This window comes from Nyctibius grandis, chromosome 11 (assembly GCF_013368605.1).
Source record: "Nyctibius grandis isolate bNycGra1 chromosome 11, bNycGra1.pri, whole genome shotgun sequence".
Taxonomy (NCBI): Eukaryota; Metazoa; Chordata; class Aves; order Nyctibiiformes; family Nyctibiidae; genus Nyctibius; species Nyctibius grandis.
In genome coordinates, this window is record NC_090668.1 from 11,659,217 (window position 1) to 11,679,777 (window position 20,561).

At 36.6% G+C, this 20,561-nt stretch overlaps 1 protein-coding gene across 5 annotated transcripts in view; it reads right to left on the bottom strand.

The window, feature by feature from the left end:
- Positions 1 to 20,561, bottom strand: part of RNF111 (ring finger protein 111) — a 66,709-nt gene that overhangs the window by 22,171 nt on the left and 23,977 nt on the right. For all 5 annotated transcript variants that reach the window (XM_068410426.1, XM_068410425.1, XM_068410423.1 and 2 more), the window contains 5 exons: positions 12,054 to 12,180; positions 5,837 to 6,000; positions 2,882 to 3,079; positions 1,687 to 2,006; positions 613 to 868 (listed from right to left, as the gene is read on the bottom strand). In XM_068410426.1, the coding sequence (XP_068266527.1) occupies positions 613 to 868; positions 1,687 to 2,006; positions 2,882 to 3,079; positions 5,837 to 6,000; positions 12,054 to 12,180 (1,065 nt within the window). The remainder of the gene's footprint in view (positions 1 to 612; positions 869 to 1,686; positions 2,007 to 2,881; positions 3,080 to 5,836; positions 6,001 to 12,053; positions 12,181 to 20,561) is intronic.

Here is a 20,561-nt window from a genome sequence, read left to right on the forward strand (position 1 = left end):
ATTATCTTCACACAGGTGCTTCAGTATTATTATACCAGTGTAAAGAGTGGCAACATGGGAATACATGTTTATGCAGTTTTTAAATAAAAGAAAAAAAAAATCTGAGAGATGCATGCTGAAAAAGGTATATATGGTGAGAAATTTTACTTCAAGTCTGTTGTTTTAATTTTTTAAAAATTCAATCCCCCCCGGCCAAGTAGAGACAATAAAATCCAAAAGAAGAAATCACAATCAAACAAATGAGCTGACTCTCAGCTTGCTCAAGCAGAACTCACTGGGGGGATGGGACAGGGGACGAACCAAGGAAAAAGAAATAAAAAGGCATTGCTAAAATACAAAGGAGATGAAAAATATTTTCACAGTAAACACAGTTTTTGAAGTCTGAATGTTATTAAAGTCACCCAAAAGAAAATATTTTAACTTCACCTTGATCTGTTCAAATCCTCTACACAAGCTGAACTGTTTCAATACATTTGTTAATATGTGTTTTGCTCGGTCAGTTCTCAGCTCAAAGCAAGCAGATAGTAAGAGTTTTCATATATCATCAGGGAAGCTGTTTTCTTGTTTGTTGGTTTTGCCTCCCCCAGGTACCCAGTACTTATTAGTACTTACAAGGAGAATGCATATAATGCCGACAGGAAGAGAGCGATGCCTGAGGAGGAGGCTGTGGCTGTGGCTGCGCAACCATACTTGATCCATATCCGTCTATTGTTATTGATTGGCTTGGGCCAGCACCAGCCTGATGGCCATAAATTGCAGTTCGAGATGAAGAACCAGGACAGCAGGGGTCAAAAGCAGATGTCCCATGAAAAGCACCACTTCCATGACTTCTTATACCACTGCTGCTTAAGTCTACTGGCAATGCCTGCTGCATAAACAAACCATCTCTTTTCAAGCAATTCTTTAGACATTGAAAACAAAGTTACCCACAAACATAATGTGATAAAAAATAAATACTATCACAAACAACTGGGATCCAAATTTTTAACTTTTAAGGCTTGACTCTGTAACAGTCTTTAGATACAGTTAATATTTCTTATTCCTAAGTTCTTGAATCTGGTGAGAGAGACTAAATTCATTACACCAGATTGTGTAAAAAAACCAAAAACTCTTTGATGGATAAATCAGGGAATATATGGCAGCTCCATGCATAGTGTTCAGTTGTGCTGAATGTATTACACTTAAAACAGAAACCAGATTGATAGCTCTGCATGTTTGCACAGTATTGTTCTTACGTATAACGGTATTTAGAGCTGTGATTTTAATTACTTAAAAAGTCTTAAAAAACAATGCTTTTAGAAGAGCAACTCTTTTATACCTTTTATAAATGGAACATTAGACTCGATTTTTTCTTCCCTTAAAGCAGCTCTATTATTTGCATTGCAAAACTGCTATGATCAGCAGAGTTTATTTCAAGGTATTTATGTTTGGTTTGCTTAAACAGCCACTATCATCTTACAGTCATCAAGAGGATGTCAGCTGTCAATGATTACTTGTTGGATTATGACTCTGTAAAATTCCAATTTTTTGTGTCCATATATTATAGCTCAAATTTTCCTTTTAGTTCCCTTCTATAATGCCTGCTACAGAACAAAAGAATAATCCACAATTCAGCATCCTATTCTATTCTCTCATTTCTCTAACAACTTGAAATCGCAAAGGGAGAGTCACAAGAAGTAAACATGCCTGGTCATGGTAACTGGTGCCAGAACTGCTGCTTGCTCCACAAGGTGCAGGCACTGGAGGAGGCCTTTCAACAGGGCAGCTGGAGTCACTGAATGAAGGAGATAGCGGAACAGCTGGGTGAGGGTTGTGGTGGTGGTGGTGGTGATGTTGAAAGTGGTGGCCATGCTGCTGAAAGCAGCTTGTATGCGGGTGCCCCAATGCATGATGAGTCTGTGAAGGTCCTCCACAAGGAGAATGCTGAGGGCAGCATGATGGCAACCTTGGCATGGCTGGAGGGTCAGTTTCCAGTGTCGTATTAGATGCAGTTCTTCTTATATCATCTTGAAGATAAAGTTAATATTGAAGTGAAAAAAATAGTAAAGCTTATCACTGTAAAGCAGTGTCTCAAATAGAAAAAAAATACTTCACAATTAAATAATTAACCAATTGAAAAACAGATCTAGACTAAAACAAAACAAACTGGTACAAAAAAGATTTAACTATGCCTGCCAAATGAACCAAAACTGAACGATTCAGGTGGGTGTACTCATGGGAACCACTAGAGGACATGAACTGACACTTGCCTTATTCCACTAATTTAAGACATGTTACCAGTAGGGAAAGGAGGAAAGATTGTCCCTGTGGTTAGTGTAGAGACTTCAAATTCTTATGCAACTGTGGTCAGCTCAGGTTTTTTGTACCTCACCTGACTTGCAGATAGGGGCAGAGCACCCATGTTTCAGGGACATTATGAGCGTGCTACCTGTACATACAGCTCTATTACAGGTCAGTATCTATACAGATCTGTATAAATGTGCTTCCAGTGAAGTGATATACAGGGGGAGGTTCAAGGAATCTATATGCATCCCTCGCTTCCTTACAATACACATTAAAAACCCACCCCTGTAACACATTGCAATGAAAGACTTAATTCCCTGTGAACTACATTCTACCTCCTCAAAAAGCAAGGACGTGGTTCATTAGGCATAACCAAGTCATTCCAATAGGCAAAAGTAGAAGGCTTCAGCACAACTTCGTTCATATTTGGGGAAAAATCAATGATCTTTTTCAGATTCCTGTCCTCTCAAATTATTACTGTTATGTTCAGTACTAAAAGTTCACATGCCATTTAATCTAGGGAATGGCGATTAACTTCCTCTACCTCCTTTGTACTAGGAGGCAACACAACAGTTTAGAAAGCTCTCTTATTCTGTACCTCCAGCTGAAGTACCAGCAGTGCTGCCACTGGGAAGACTAGAAGTCGTCTCTGGTGCTGCAGAGGGCTGGCTGTTGGAGACGTTTGGAGCTGCATCAGAGGCCTGCTCTGAGGTAGACGTACTAGAACTGTTACCGGAAGCAGAATTCACGACCTGCGGCTCCACTCTAGCTGACGTGGTTGGCACAACTGTCGGCTCTAGCAAATCAAAAAAGCTTTCATGTTCTTTAAGCTTTAAAAGCTGCTGGGGTTTTTTATAGTTGTTACTGTTTTTTAATTATTTTACAAGAGATTCTGGTCTTGGCAGATGCTGAGAAAGTCAAAACACAAAAGCCTGACAGGTACAAAATACAAAAGTTAATTCTGTTTCACTGGTGTGTGGGAAAAAAAATTATCTTTTTTTTTAAAATCAACTCAAATTAAGAATTAATATAGAATCAATTCCCAACCAAATCTTACACATCAAGCTTTGTTTACTGAATAAAATACTACTAGAAAGGAAATTAAATTACTTTGTTACTTTATGATGAAAACACTCACTGAAATCTTTCGTAAATCCACAGGCAAACTACTGTATGATTAAGTACCATTTTTTTAATGCCCACAAATCACAGAAAAACTTTTAGGCAACTAACCAAGAATAGCATAACATCTAAACTAGCAGAACTACTTTACAAATTTCAATCATTCTAGATGCATAGTACTAAAGGCTGTAGCAAGATGAACTTGGTTTCTAGTCTCAATACACATTAAATCAGTATTTGAGACTTCTGTTAAAAGTACATACATGTTCTTTTTGCATATTGTAAAGATAATAGTCAGGAAAATATTTAATTAGATCCAGGGAAATACACCAAACACCTGACAAATCTTGTTCTTTACTACACAACTGTAAACAGGTTAAAATTTAAAAAAGATACTTGGTGGCATAATTCAAATTCAGTTTTGAAAAAGTCTGCCTTTGACTGCAAGTTTGAAATTTCTCTCTAATTACTGACAAGGCAATGACATGACTGGGAATATGAGATACCATAAAAGGGAATATAATCAGAAACAGCTCAGTTTTTTTTAGTAAAAATGCCTGCATGGATATCAGGAAAAAAAAAAAGCATCAAGACACCTCAAATACTTCTCTTACACAAAGTCTCAAAATAAAATATGACTAGTTTTCAAGATTTCTGTCTGTATCTAGAGTAGGTATATCAGCAACTCAGTGAGCAAGGGAATAAACGTTTCTCTTGCAAGTCTTCCAACTCATTACGTTAAAAGAAATGACCTGATACCTATATTTAAATTCCTTTGGACTTTAATGTGGCATTCCAATGTACTAATTTTATTTACAGGAAAACATTTTGGAAGAAATGTATTAATGTTTAACTTCAGAAAAAAATAGCAAGTATATAGGACATGTATAGCCTAACATTGATGTGTGATCACACAGTGCTCAAGACTGGATGCTAATACATTCTGAAAGCAATCCTGCAGTCAGACAATTCTCAATTCTATCAGCCTCAATCACCCTGCTAGTCTGTTACTGTTTTGACTCATCATCAGCAACACAGACAGTTCTGTTTCTCCCCCCCAAAACCAGTAAAAGGCAGCGGGCTTAGTCAATCTCAAACCACTAGCTAAGAGAAACTTAATTTCAACATGCTTCACAGACATTAATCCAGGAAGATAGATGGAGATATGATCCTCATGCTCATGGAAGTAGCTAGCAAAGTTTTAAGACCAGTATCTTTGAAGACATCAGTAAAGTCATGACAAAGTACATAGCTGCCTTGTAGCAGTGTTAATTCAGAATTTTTATCATTTTACTTTAGTTCACGTGTGAAATTTGATGCCTAAACCCAAAAATAATATCCCTGAAATCCTGGAAGACTCATCTTAGAAAGGTATTTCCTTGGGGTGGGGGAGAAACACCTAGTCTTAAATATATACATTACAGAAGTAGAAGTTCATTCAGCCATAATATTTTTTTAAATAATTTGGTTCCTGAATTTAAGACTAAACTCTGTAATTTGAGTTTAAAGAGTAAATTAAAGCAATAGATGCCTATTCCCTTTCAATGATAGAGCTGTTGGGATATTTCACAGTAAATCCATAAAGAAAAGAATCTGTAAATCAACCCATCCTCTTCCTTAAAAACCATCAAACAACCAAAACCATTTCCAAACCCTTCCAACTCTCCAACCCATCCCAAAAATCAAAACAACTTGAAGAATAAGATATCACAAGATACTAGCTTGTGATGCACTCAGGGACAGAACCACAACAGGACAAAATTTCTGTCAAACATTAAAAGTAACATGCACCCAAGAAATCCTCAAAACCACCACCAAAAAAATAAACCTGCAAAAATGTACATGAGCTTTAGTTTTTCTTTCTCTCAACTTCTGACAATACTTGAAAGTTGCTCTTATGATTTTCATCAGGAATAGACTTATTAAGTGCCAGTAGGTTTCAATGTTAGGAAAAAATGAAAGGTTACAGCTTCAGAAACCTAACATACTTTACCAGTTTGGGAGTTGCTTGTTTTTTTTTTTTCTTTTTTAAAATTCTTTTTACTCCAAGGTCTGAAGGAACAGTAACTATTCCAAAGCATAGGCAGTGATAGATTTTCCTTTTATAGTGTTTCATTGAAGTAAGTGCATATTTTTAAAGAAGTAGTTCCAACCTGTTCTGTAATTTCTGCCTCGTGAGTCAGCCCTCGGACACACACCCAAGTCAGCTGTGGAAGAAAAATTACATCTTGGAGACCCACTGGGAATGGCTAAACTTTTAATTTTAAAAGGAAGGCAGCAAGAGGATTTTCTCACAGGCTTGGAAATTAGTTTGTTTAGAATGGAGACATTTTCACAGAATGGTATAACTGATGCTATTAATTCCACTCCCCTTACACTGATCATCCTGCTTCTGAAAAAGGAAGAGATTTCTCAGATCAATGCAACTTACCATCTTCATCTACTGTAAGGTCCACTACTTCCGCTGCATTCTGTCTCAGTGGCTGTATAACTGTGGAAATCCTATTGCGATTCCGCTGTTCCTGAGGTCGTGCGGCATGAGAACTAGAGCTTTGTCCCCAGTGTGATCTTGTGTGTCCAAGTGTTGAACGAGACCTTAAAAAAAGGTAACACCTTAAGTATTGACCTAAATTTTGCCATTATTAAATTTTTCTCCTCACTGTTTGAGAAGCTATTTGAAGTATTTTTTTTTATTATTAGAAAAGCATTTTGTTATGCTGAAATACCCCACTACTCTACATTCACTAGATGTGTACCTACAAACATTACTTCAGCCTTTACTAGATAACATAATGGCAAATAACCAACAGGTCAAGTTTAAAGGTCTTTAAACCACGTTCCTATGAAATACATACACGTAACTTATAAAAAAAATCACTGTGAAACCCTACAACCACAGTCAGGCAGCAATTACATATGATGTTATGTATTAACTTTGTTAATAGTAAATGAAGAGTCTCCAAATCCTGTACTATTCCTACGCAGTCTGAAACAGCAGATCTATGAATGATAGCAGAACTGTAAAGACAATAAAAATTTGTAAACATTAAGTCCTTGTGCACATTAACTTGTGACAGAATATTTTCAGAGGATAATTTCTATACTTTAATTTAAATTTCCAAAATGTCCTAAAAGTGCAAAATCTCTGGACTTTTTCTCTTGAATATCCCCCACCCCACTCCCCTGCCGCGCTAAGAATGAACACAGCTTTGTGTAACACTCAATTAAACTTAAATGAAATGTGGCTTGAGGAGAGGAAATAGTAAGCCTGTAACCATACCTAACGAAAGGGATGGTTTTATCTCTGTGTTATAACACTTAGCACCTATTCTACTCAATGTAGCCATACAAACCCAAACACTCAAATCAATGATGCTTTGGAGTTTAAGTTAAGAGGATACTGTCTTTAATTAAGAGAAGAATATTTTTACAGTATTGTATTTACCAGTTCACTCAAAAACCTTTGACTATCCAGTATTTACATAAATCAAGTGGCTCTTATTTTCCAATTTGGAAAAACAATGTACTCAGACTTCAGAAATTCAGAAGAGGAAAATGTGAAAAGGGAATGACTTCACTAAAACCAAACAAAACCCACTGCACAAATCACCATGGAGCTCAGTCTACATTTCTGTCCTGCCTGTACTCCCTTCACCCCTATCTGTGTAACACAGTAACAAAGATCAGTGTATTTTCCTGCAGTGCAAAAAGCATGCTTGCTGCAATTTTCTCAGCTGGCTTACATTTCAATTCGACTTCAGCAGTCACTGTAATATAACAATCAGGTTGTTTCAAACTGGCACATTTTCTTTAAAGTCTGGATTTACATAATGTCCAAATTGATTTGTGTGTGTCCTACTAACACTCCAGAATGAAATATACCTCCCAAGCCCCTTTAAAAACTTTATTATTACTCTCTGGCAACCCAAGGTGCACTTTGGTAATACAAGGAGAGGTTAAGGTCTCACCTCCTACTTCATCTTCCCCTCCCCTTCAGTCAACTAAGAGTTAAGGTTCATGGGAGCACCTCGGGTTTGGTAAGAAAGGAGAGGAGAAATTAGGTGTGGAAGGGTATGCAGGATTGTCAGTGTCTCTTACAGGAAATTCCAGCTTCATATCAAAAGCAGTGCAGTACCTACTACACCCACATATTTTGTTTTTCAACGCAAGCTGTAAATTCAACAACGAGAAATTTCTTGGGATTTCTTCTTGCACAAAAGAACAAGCAGACAACATGCTAAAGCATCAAACTAGAGACAAAGAGAAATAAGACCTAGCATACAACTGTACAGTGAGCTAATAATCTTCAAGAGCTTTTGAATCAAGTATGAATTCAAGCGAAGACTGAGGTGGAAACAAAGGACTACTGAATTGAAACAGTCTTAAAGTTAGAGGTCTGGGTCTTTATTTCCTTGTTATGATTAAATAGGACATTATTCTGAATGACTAATGAACGTTAGCTATATGGTGCCGTGTATATTCAGACTGTGGCTGAGTCCATGTAATTTCAAAATTACTAGGTTAGTCCACCTCTGAAGTATGTATGACCAAATGGTTTAGTCCGTTTAATGCTAAGATGACTCTCAACCAGATCTTAATAGCATTTTCTTAATCAGAAAAGGACTGTCAACGAAGTCTTCACAGCATTTGGTAGATACGGTCTATCTCAGCCTCCTAGCTATGATTCCAGCTGCTGCACTGCTGCTTGAGACTGCAGTTTATTTTACACCAAAGATTTACTTTCTCTATGCTTTGAAAGTGGCCCTATCTTGATGAAGAAGGGAGGAGGAGGGAATAATCATCAGTATATAACAATTCCTTGATGGAATATGGCACACTGGGCAAAATGAAGGACATAGAGGAAGAAACTAACACGTGGATTTCTGTATGTAGCTTTCTCAAACCTGAGACTGTGTGCAACACAAGAAAAAGTGACAAATTTCTATACGCATGTGACCAAGTGAGGATTCAACATGCTACCAACTGCATCTCACCAGCAACCACTCAGAAAACAAGCAGAAGAGCGTTAGCATCTTGATCTTTTCCAGAGTCCACTGCCAGTTTTATCAGATCTCCTTACTTTTAGGAAAACAGCAATCATCAGAGCAGGATTTCACAAACAGAGTGGAGGAGGATGACAAGAAATAAATGCCATAAGGGAGGAGAGCACGGGAAAGAAAAAAAAAAAAAGAATTCTTAAAGCTCATACAATATTACACTTAAGAGACAGCAAAGCTTAAAAGCAAGCACAAAATTGTACTATTTGCTGTCATGACAAGCAAGGCAGAACCTGTGGAGTTACCAAAAAAGTCTGGTTGAAGGCACTGCAGAAAGAAACCCTTTCTCTTGCACAGCTCTGGCTCTCTAGAGCTTTATCTTCTCCCTATTCAGCATTACTACCTTTTGCTGTGAGAGGTTTTTCCTTCTTGGAACATTCCATTTCTATGTTCTTTATCTATCCTGCCTGCAACACATTGATAATAGTGCTCCCAGTTCTATATCACAACAGATGCTTTGCCTCAACATTTTCAACACAAAACTATTTTTTTTTGTCTCTAGCTTTTCCAAGTCTAAACACAAATTTTGAGTTTCTAAGGGATCCAGGTGTTTTGTCTGAAGAACACTGGCTTCCTTATTTCTTCCAGTAGTTTTCTTCTCTCCTACAAAAATATTTGATATGACTGAAAGGAGGATTCAGGAAGAGACAGATTAAACACTTCATGAATTTTCTTTCCTTCTTTCTGATCTTTAGTAGAAAAATGCCCAGTAAGCTTGTACGCACACTCAACCATCAACTGACCTTCAGGTATTAGCAATTTCATTCATACAAAAAGTCCCTGTGTTCAAGTGTATCAATTCCTTTCAAAGTAAGTTTCACCTGCCAATTGTTAATAAATTAAAATATTCCTATTATCTATAGATGGCCAGTTGTTTAAAAGTATTTTTAAAAAAATCATGCTTTTTATCTTCCATTTAGGAAGGCAGAGAAACCAGCTTTAACATGCTTAAATATCCCAACCATAGATTCTTACCACAGCTTAAATTTAGACCCTACTGTTAGATTCATCTTTTATTTACTAAGGTCAAGATTAACACTTCAGAATTTTAAGTTTTTTGAAATTCAGGTGTAAAGTTGCAACTTCCCTGCAGAATGCTTTGTATGAAGACAAACATCGAAAAGACAGCCTCCAGAATTTAAGTAAACTTTTTCAAATCTACCATCTTTTTCACTACTATTAATTTGCATTCTGTAAGTCCATATATTACTATGGGGATATACACTGCTACTCAACTAATAATTGAGTTTTGAAAAAAATATGAGTGTTAGTTCTAGAATATTCAATGTATGTAACAAGCATTAAAGAGCTTAGCCTCAGATTTCACAGAAAAAAGCTAGAAGTACTATGAAGTGTCAAAAGAGGTATCTTCATTTCTGCATTTCTGATTTGACTTGCTTTTTTTTTTTACTTCCATCCAAAAATACACTTTTGCCTTTTAAAAAAAATACAGTAACTTCTCTTATCTATACACAAGTTATAAAGAATAAAAGTAACCATTTAATTTGCTCTGAACAGTATTCTAAGTTTGGTAAATAACCTTCATAATGTTCATTTTGCTTACAGCATTTGTATTTATAATTTTATACTGAACTATCATTTAGATGTCTCAGAGCTGCCTTTGTTCCTTACATTGTGGTTGGCAAAATTAATATTCTTGAAAAACAGGAAAACCTGCATAGGAAATACTCTATGTTTAAAGTATAAAAGGCTAGTTTAGAAGTTCCTGATGTTTCAGGCTCAAGATTTGAATTTAAGACTCTTCATTCTCATAGCGAACTTCCTGGAATTGTTTTCTTACTGTACCTTTTTTTTTTTTTTTAGATATTGAATCATGTGTTTTTCCAATACAAAATAAAACTCAATTATTTCTTTAATCTTCTCAAAAAGTTTTCAGCTGAACATTTTCAGTGATGTCTTTTTCTCAACAGTTGAGAGCAAGTACAGTAAACAAAGAGCAAAACTTAATTTGACCATTCTGTTATTATTTTAATAAAGATAAATAATCAAATGCCTTTGAGAAATCTGCATGTTAGAAGGTCTAACAAAACAAACAGGCCAAAAATTTAAATTCACCAGAAAGTGCCCTTAGTTCAATCTCCTTCTCACTTAAGTCACCAGTAAAGACACCACTGACATCAATAAAAATGAGGGGGGGGGCAGGGTTTGCTGCTGCCATTTTGGCTGTAGCATGGCAGAATGGGAAGTAAGGGAAAAAAGTAGTAATTTTTTCAAGTCTTTTATGGCTACTACACAAAATATTTCTTACTGATGCTAGGAAGAGAGAAAGATGTTTATTTTTCAAAAGCATCTTATCTGTCTTTTTAATCAGGTTTGAATTAATGTTCTCTAAGCACAATCACTTTAATCTTGCCTACTTTTTTACCCTTTAAAGCTTTACATGCAAGTTGTAAGAGGCTAAAGCATTAACTTGATCTAGCTCAAGTCTTTTCAAGCATACGTGTTATTTCATAAGTTTTAATGACTCTTCTCAACAAATATTCATGTGGATAAATCAACTATTTCTAGAAATATGTTTCTAATCATCTCAAGACAGAGCATCTGTTGAATCTGCAGCTTGTTTTCTTTTAAACAGAAGGAAAAATAAACAAACATATTGCTGAAGAAATGAATTTTTAAAAAGTTGATTTCTCTTATCTATCCCCACTTCCTCTCTGCTCTAGATTTGGTCTGCATATTTTTGTGAGTATGACATCCTTTGCATGTCAGTTTAACAAAAATATTTGGTTAGTTCCAAGTGTTCATGAAATCTACATTATACACGCATTTGTCTTAAACATAAAATTGATTTGTTCCAATAAAAGGGATTTTTGCAGGAAATTTGACTGTTATTTTAAATTTAAAATTGCATTAGTGAAAGCACTATCTGATGACAAACAGATGGAATGTTTTCATAATTTACTGCCTATTATTCCTTTGTCATTATTTTATAAAAAATGGATAGTCATTCTTCATATTCTACAATTTTGTCTTCATGTTCACAAATATGAGAACCTACGTAATAGGCAGGCATTTCCAATAGTCGCATGCACATGACAATTTCGAGTTTTCTTCAAGGAACTCCACTTTAATAGATTTTGCAAAATCTGATGAATATGGTACAAAACTTCCAAAGAGGCATGGAAGAACAGGAAAGCATACACAGCAGTAGCTTCAAAAAAGTACGATGCTTTCCTGAGAAATGCTCAGTTAATGCCTAGATAGTCAACTGATCCTAAACTTGCTCTCTCTAGGATCTCACTGTACAGCTTTGCTTCCCCAAAATCCTGCCCATCAGTCACACTAACTACAACCACCTCAACAATTCCAGATTACTTGAATTGTCAAGCTTTGGCAAAGCTGTGGTTTGGTTTTTTTTGTTTGTTTGTTTGTGGCTTTGGTTTGGGGGGGGGGTGTTGTTGTTTGGGTTTTGTTTGGTTGTTGGTTTTTTTTTTTAAATCAAAAATGCATACTATGCAACCTGATTAGAATTTCTGTGACATTACCTTATGGGCTTTTAAAGATACAGAGCCTTGTGACAAACTTGGGGTCAAGCAAAATTGTATTAATACAAAGAGATGCAAGTCTCACCTGTAGCTTTCACCAACTGTGACAATCTCCACTTCACTGTCTGTTGAGGTAACATTTATTTCTTCATTAGCAGTGACCTGGGGAGTGGAGGATGCTTCAATCACCACAACATCTTCATCAATACTTCCTGATGAGGAAAAAGGAAGAAGAAAGTTTGTATACTTCATCTATCTTGGTTGTAATAGGAAACAATTTCTACTTCAGGAAGAATGATTAAAGTTCCAGCCTAATACTCAGACACATGGAAACACTTCTCTATACCTGTAATACTGACAGTGACAAGTCTGAGCTATCTAGAATACTTAAATTGAGCTATGGATTATTCACTACAGTAATATCACTGAGCACAAAAGAACTTCCCAAATAAATGAGCCAGATAGCTTAGAAATAGCAAACTACCATTTTGAGATGTGCAAATTTCTTCAAGAAAGTGCTTGAAGAATTTGGTCTCATTCAAGTCAATACTTACATCCTGTAGGGACTGACTGTTCTCAGCTGCTCTACCCAGTGACAAGGCGGGGCAGATTACTTCCCACCCCCCACCCCCAAGTATCAACACTTTTATATTTTGAAAAAATAAACTGCATTACTTATTTTCCAGTGCCCTTTGTTTGTTTCTAGTCATACTTATCCCAGAAAGACTGGTGCCTAAAGATGGAAAGATGCTTGTAAACACCAGTATTCACCAAACTCTCACGACTGGAAGTAATATGTGACAAAATCAATTCTCAGAACTTGCATTAAAATTTTGGGAAAAACTGAAAACGTTACAGTGTCTAAAAAACAAAGTCACATGCTAAAATTGAAAATGCAGAGAGGCCAGTTACTCAAAGAGAAAGGAAGGCAGCTAAAGTTGTGGTCACATTCAGAAGAAATGTAAACATCATGCTTTTCACATCTTGCAAATCATGAGCAAATAAGCAACAGCTTCCTGACACAAAACTGTCTTAAGCTGCTTCTCAGACAAAACCAGCTAGCCAAGCAGCTGGTGAAAGGTCAGTTAGAAAAAAAAAAACACAACTATTTTCCCCCTATCTCTGTGCTTCTAATGCACTTCTCTGAATTACCAGAAGTTTGAGAGAATTCCTGGGAGTCTACATGTCCTCAGGCTCACTATTTATTGAAATTTATAACAGGTGCAAAAGCAGGAAGATTTAGGCTTAAGTATGATCCCATTAATTCTGAAAATAAACAGCACCTCCTTGAGGACAGAATCATATGCCATGTAAGTCCAGTGTGCATCTCTACCTAAATTCTGACACAAGCTTATCTCATGAAAACCAAAGGGAATTCTCAACTGAATAACTACACAATTTAGATATTCACCTTTGTCATGGTTTGAGAGTTCATTTTACTTAATCCTTTTTTTAAGCAAATCTTTAGTCAAGATGTGATTTTACAGACTACACATGAGTCAGACTGTAGAAACCATCAGGACTGTTACTAGACAAACAGGTTTTATGACTTCTAAAATAATAAGAAAATCTTTAGGAAAATAGTCAAAGTTGCTCTAAGTAGGATATAGCATAGACATAGTTCAACTGTATGCTATTTCCTACTGCTTATGCTTTCTAAGAGCACCCTCCCAAGTCAAAAGCACGAACTGATTGGGTTTTCATCCCATGAAGTGCTTTCCTATACATGGAGCCAATAATACACACTTTCTTCAAAACGAAGCAGAAAAATAGCTCCTCTAAACTACATAAATATTTACGGGACATTTAGTAAGCTTATATTACCAGGAAAAAACTATGAATATAAATTATGATCATACACAACTTTGTACCCCCTTTTAAATAAAAAGAGCTTTCAATGAGTTCTATTAGAAGCACATCAAGGGGAAAAGTATATGTATGAGAACTTCGCTTACTTTAAGAGCATTGCAGTAGCTTGGAGAACAGAATATACAAATTAGACAATCGGCCAATACAAACCGGTTTCACCACATTTATCTGAACAATAAAAAAAAAAAAAATCAGCTGAATAGCAAAACTTCAGTAACATAAGCACCACTGAAGTAATGTTCACAATCCTCATCAAGTAGCTCTTCCATAGTCAGACACTAGTCATAGAGCTGGTAGTACTGTGGTATGAAAACCTGGTCTTTCATTGTCAACGGGATTTATTGTTTCTTCCTTGACTCTCCTCATACATTACTACAAGGAAGAGAACACAGTTTTTGAAACATCACAAACAAAAACACATCAGTTTATTCTGATTTAGACAAGCTCCTACAAAGCAGAGCAAAGGGCAGTATTAAAACAAAGAAAAGTCTCTGAAATAATCTGTCAAAGTGAGGTCTATGAGGGCAGCCTCCTTGACAAGCTGACAGGAATACAGGGTGCCTTCAGCACATGAGCAGCAACACAGCTATCAAGGAGTCAGCAAGCCCATATATAAGGGATTTATCCTAGCATTAGAGCATTTGGTTTACAAGGCAATTAAGAATTGAAACTGTATCAATACTAAAGAACTAGCAAAATTTGACTTTCTGAATGTTCTGTAGTATCAAAGCTGAAAAAAACCCCTGTAAGTTCTCTGCCAAATGCACTTAAAATTCAAGTCTGCTGGTTTAAACTACTCCAAGTCTAATCCTAGCAAAGCCATGATGTTTGCAGTTCCACATAACATAACTTCGCAGGTTAAGTTAGTGTCTGAAGATGAACTTTACTGGTATGTCAGTCGGAGTAGTTCAAGATGGTCGACTTGAATTTTAAGAGTGCACAACCCTGTAAAGCAGAAGGAAACTCTCTTTAGTGAGATGACTGACATTTAGACATAAATGGATTTTCAGAGGTTTTGCTATATTATTTCTAAAAATATTTGCTCAAGGGAATTTTGAAGCACTTGCATGCCTCAAATATTTACCACATATGTAACTCTTAGGAGCCATCTGGTGAATCCAAGGCTACACGTTAGCAGTAAACAGCTGAACCTATCTTTAAGGTGTCTACATCTTTAGATCTACATGGGAATATACTTGGTATATATATACACCTGTAAAGTCAATTTCTTAGGAAGGGCATAAAGCCAACAGAATTTGATATTTCAGTAAATCCCAGTTCTAATGTACTGCACAATTTACAAAACATACCAACAGCCAAGCAAAAAACCCACAACAAAACAAACAAAAAATCCAAATCCAGACATATACCAGATGACAAAACACTTGCACATCTTTCTCAGTATTACTTTTCACCCTGCGGTCCACTACATAGGATGTTTTTATATAGTCCACCATGACAAGGTAGACTTCATTTATTTGCTTTTATGCACGTACCCGTCACTGACCAGTCATCTGCTGTCTGGAATGAACTTCAAGCAAATTTGGTCTTACTTAAAGTATAAATATGAATACCTTACTCATCAATGTATCATCTAAATGATTGACCCTGTAGGAGAACAGCTAAATCTGTATAATGAGTGTTACTATATTAATTCTATACTCCTTGAAGGTAATCTCCCTTCCAGGAGAAGAGTCACGGGACTGTCGGCAGCAAAATAGTTATGCAGATCTATGAGAGGTATTTTGAACTACTTGCAGCATAACACCTATGGCTATAAAACAAACAGAAAATTATCCTCCTGCAGGTATACACTACTTCTCTCTGTCATCTCCTGAATAACAAAACGCAGCAAGCAAATTATACTGTAGTTGTTTGTGACTAAATTAGCCTTTGGGCTACCACTGAAAGACTCATTCTACATTTCAAATGAGCTGGTTAAAACCAAAACTTCTACTGAAAATTGCAGCAAGGATTTTATTACTTTCCATTGAATTTTGCTTTTTTCCTACTCACATCAATGAATAGTATTTCATTGTGCATGCAACACACCAATTTTAGTTCGCAAGTTTTGCATATCCCAACAGTTCAGACTCATCAACAGCAGTTAGTAATTAGGTTTTATACATGACTAATAATCAGTAACTTCTTACAGAAGCTTCTCCCTTCTCTTTTAAAAGCCTGGTTTATGATAGAAACCTAGTGCTCAGCCAGACTAGGAGAAGGGATAAATTACATCAGCTGGAATACAAATTTGAACATGCTCAAAATTATAATAATCCCTTAAAAAACAAAGCACTCCCTCCTCCAGGCCCTACCTCACAAAGACAGTAAATCTGCCAGATTAAAGTACTTTATTAAGCAGAATATAACTTTTCAAATAATATAATACCATGTAGTCCAATATTTAGATCAGTAAATGGGGATATTTTTTGCCCAGAAAGTTGTAAGATTATTTCAGAACTATAACTCCTAGGTGCATAGACTCCATGCAGTTCTGGGAAGCAAGTTATAGAATAAATACTTTAATAATCCAGAAGTTATAAGCAAGAGAGTAAGCTTTGCACCGTGTAACATGTATAATATATACAATTATACTCTGTGTATAATATATATAATTATACTATTACTTAACTCTGAAAGATCATGGCATAACTCAGAGATTAATCCATCATCACCAACACAAGTACCCCTCCAAGGACATAAATAACACTGCTATAGTATCCAAGTTTATGTTTGGCTGGTGGTTGCCCTTTCTGGAGGGTATTTTACATCTATTTTGCAATTAACATGGGGTTTATCTAGTTCTCTCTTCCAGCTGCAGCAGGCAAAACTATGCGGTCAGAGTAGAAAATCCAGGCTACAACCTTTACCTGAAACCTCTCACACCACCCAGCATCCGCAGCAATGTTACAGATGTCAGAGAGCACTTTCTTGTCTATTCATTGCTCATTGTCAGCTGTCAGTAAGTGTGACTAACCCCTCTTTGAACTTGCTGATACTACGTGCCTCTACAGCACCTTGTGCTGGTGAGTTCAAGATAATTACCTGGACAGTAATTCAGCTTGAAATGGATAAAATAATAATATCCTACTAGTGTTAATGAGTACTCCCTTCTTCAACTTCGAAACTTCTTGAACTAGGTGTGACCGGTACCCCCTGGTCCTGACCCCTGGTAACACAGTTAGCGTAACTGACGCCATTTTATGAGGCAAGCAGCCATTCTCTGTGACCAAGCAGGTCATGTATTTATTCCCTTTCCCCTCGTTCTCAGGCTTGAAGGTCCTGTGAACCAAGTAGACAAACCAAACACATTTTTTTCCCCCTCCCTATCAGCCTCATGATTCCTGGGCACCAGGATGATTACTCCCTCCCTTGCTGGCCTTGAAGGTCCCAGGCACCCGGCCAACCAGGTGTTGTTGATGACCCCGTCACAGAACAGGGAAGCACAACAGCACATAGAGCACTGTCTATAAAATCAAGCAGTTACAAGTCCTAAGTGGGAACCTGGACCAGAACTGCTGCTGGACAGTGAGACTGTGACCCCCCCCAGGTAGCCAGGGACACCCCCACCATCGTCTGCTTCCTCTGAGAACTGAGTGAGTAACTCTTATCCTTTTTTATACTTTTTGAATCTAGATAACAATTGTTATATTGATACAGCAAACCACACGTTAAGATTTGACCTGATCTGCAGAGGGTTCAGGTGATAAGAAATTGTAAGTTAAGTTGTATTATAAATTCTGTATTACACTACGTATAGATTGTACTATGTTGATTCTGCTTGTAGAAATCCTGTGCCATTCTAATAATAAATTCTGTGCTATACTAATCATAATATCCTGCTAAGAAAATAAAGCTTTAACTATGATTTAGTGCCATCACTATCCTGCTAAGGATCCCTAAAAGAACCTGCCTGTCCCCTTAGCATTGGGTGACACTAGGTTAGAAGATGACAGTTTCCCTGTACCTGAGACTTCTGAAGTATCCTTTCCAATAGCTGTGCATGATGGGAGAAATTTTCAAAAACATACAAATTGCTTAGGAGTCTGCACCCTGGTGGAAAAGACAGTCAACAACCATAATTTAGGGGATCTTGTCCCACTGTGAGCCATGCTCATATGGGCTAATCCAAAACTCTACTGACTGTTCTTAACTAAGAACCTAAATCTTAGTCCTATCAGCAAAGCTACAGCAAGCCAGTTCTAGAAGTAGCATCTTTTCAGCACAGAAAGCTGCAGCAGCTACAGGGAAGTGCTGAAGTGAATTCCACACTTTTTTATTACTGTAGCGATTTAAAGCTCCAATTTGCAAGAGAGCGCTATAGCGACAATGGTTAATGTCCACTGCTCACAAAGCCAGGTGCTTCTTTCCTCACCACGTCCCAGTTCTTCCCCAACCCCCCTCTACTAAGAGGCACAGTAGAAAGGATATGTATTCGCTTCCTTGTCCACTAATGCTATTGAGATAAAAGCTCTGAATTATGAGCTGTGTCAGTTACTGTGAGAAAAGGAGCACATGCTCTAGTTTTAGGAGGGATTAAGTAACTGAAAAATAATCAACTCTAACAACAGGCAGCTCATTTCCACTTAATACCTCTTTACCTTGAACCTGTTAAAATAATCTGAACATGAAGTGGTATATGTTTAACACTTTCACCAGCCTCTGGCTTTTAAAATATTGGATATCTATATTCAACATTTTTGGGAGACACACAACAAATGTTAGAGGAATCAAGACGACAGTAGTGAATAAACTCAGTCTTATCATTCTAAGCAGCTTTGAACAAAAACTCGAGCAGCTTCTCATCAGCATTACAGTCTAAGGAAAAAGGCAAGGCCTGTCTAGCACTACCTGCTCAAAAATATAAAGTAACATGTCAGACCCTGAAGGAATTTTACGTGCTATTATGTGAACAACTTATAACAATGCAAAATTCTACCCAGCTTTTTTTATAACAACACTTTCCCATTTCCCAGGGTTCAGCTTTATTGCCAAATCAGAGTATGTGAGGCTAAAAACTTGTTCCAATTTTAGCTTTTGCTAGAGTTCCAAAGATTGGCTGTCTCCAAATGGCACCCCCAACCCTTTAAATCCAAGCTGAAAATCAAATACCTGTACAAGCATATCAGAAAATTTGCATTACAACATTACAGAGATACAATTATAGTAAAAGTTGAAATTCTGCCACCTTTGACAAGGAAAGTCAGAAGAGGATTATCTCTATAGGTGTGTACACAGGTCCTCCAAGGGTTAGAGGAAAGTTTCTGAGCTACCTAAACAAAACACAGAATCAAAATTTGTGTTTCACAGCAAAAATGTTGCTGCTTGCAGTTGTTTTAACTGTGAGCCCAGTATTTCAATTAAAACCAACTGACCAACATTCAGATTAGAATATATACCCCTGAAAGCACTCGCAGCTTCAACTGTAACTGTATTGTTAAACTACACAATAGTTATTTTTACATTGTCCTTATGCCTCCAACTCTCCTCCATCTCCTGAATGAGCTTCATCTGGTCATCCCAGATTTAATGAGGACAACTGCCTTTTAAGGCAAACAATTGCTAAAACAATATAATCTATTCCCAGGTGTCAGGATTTCATACTTGTTCAACACTCTCCCTCTCCCAAAGCACAAAGTTCCATGAGAAGAATAGCTGAAGCCCTGATAGAAAAGGAAAACGAGGAAAAACCCTATAGAGTGTTGTTTGGGTTTTTTTTTGGTAAAGGTTTTGTAAAAGGTTTTGTTAAATAAACAAAAAACCCACACGCATCTCCATTCATATAATTTTCCAAAAATAGCTAAGTTAGTTTTATAACTACAAGAACTAACCTCCTAAACACTTATTTGGTTAAAAAGATCTGTTACTTTAATTCCATGCAATAATCAGAAAGAAACGTTTTCCAGAACAGTTATTACCATATCTTTTTAAACTGTATTTTCTTTTCTGATTATTATTATTCTCCTCCTTTCTTAAGTCTACTCTCTAGTACTTCTACAGATATGTTGCAGGCCTCATATTCTTAGCAGAAGTTCTTTGTCCTTCAGTATATTCTGTAATTTCAGCAGATGCATACATAACCTTCACATGCCAATCTAGAGCAAAAAAATTCTTCCCTAACATTAACAGGCTAGTGTAGAACTACTAGCAATACAACCCTTTCCTCATATAGAAACACCATCATGCTTGCTCACTAAACAGAGGAGTTGCATAGCTATTTTTCCAGCTGGCCCCATTTCTGTCCCAATTAACTCAATAACTAGAAATGCCTTACATAACAGCAGAAAGCTACAGAAAGTGTTAATCACACTTTTATCTTACTAAAAATAAGACATTTTTATACAGGAAGTCTGCTCAACTTCCCATTTTATCTGCAATGCAAATGAAATGCTCAAAACCTTCTCATCAACACATATTTCCACTGGAAAAAACCCCATAGTATTCACATACTCTAAGCCAGAATTACTTCTCAGCTCATTGCAAGTGTTAGTCCTGAAGTACAACCACCACAATACACATTCTTTAAAGCATACCTTATTTCAGTTACAACTGATGTCAGTACTTTAATCTAAAATTAACTGGTGCAGAGCTAATTGATTTTTCATTCATGACATGAGAATAAACACAATGTCATAAATGAATTAAGTGTGCTTTTCAAGTAGTATAAAAATTAAGCCATTGGACAACACACTTTCCCACATAACTAGATGAAGCAAATTGC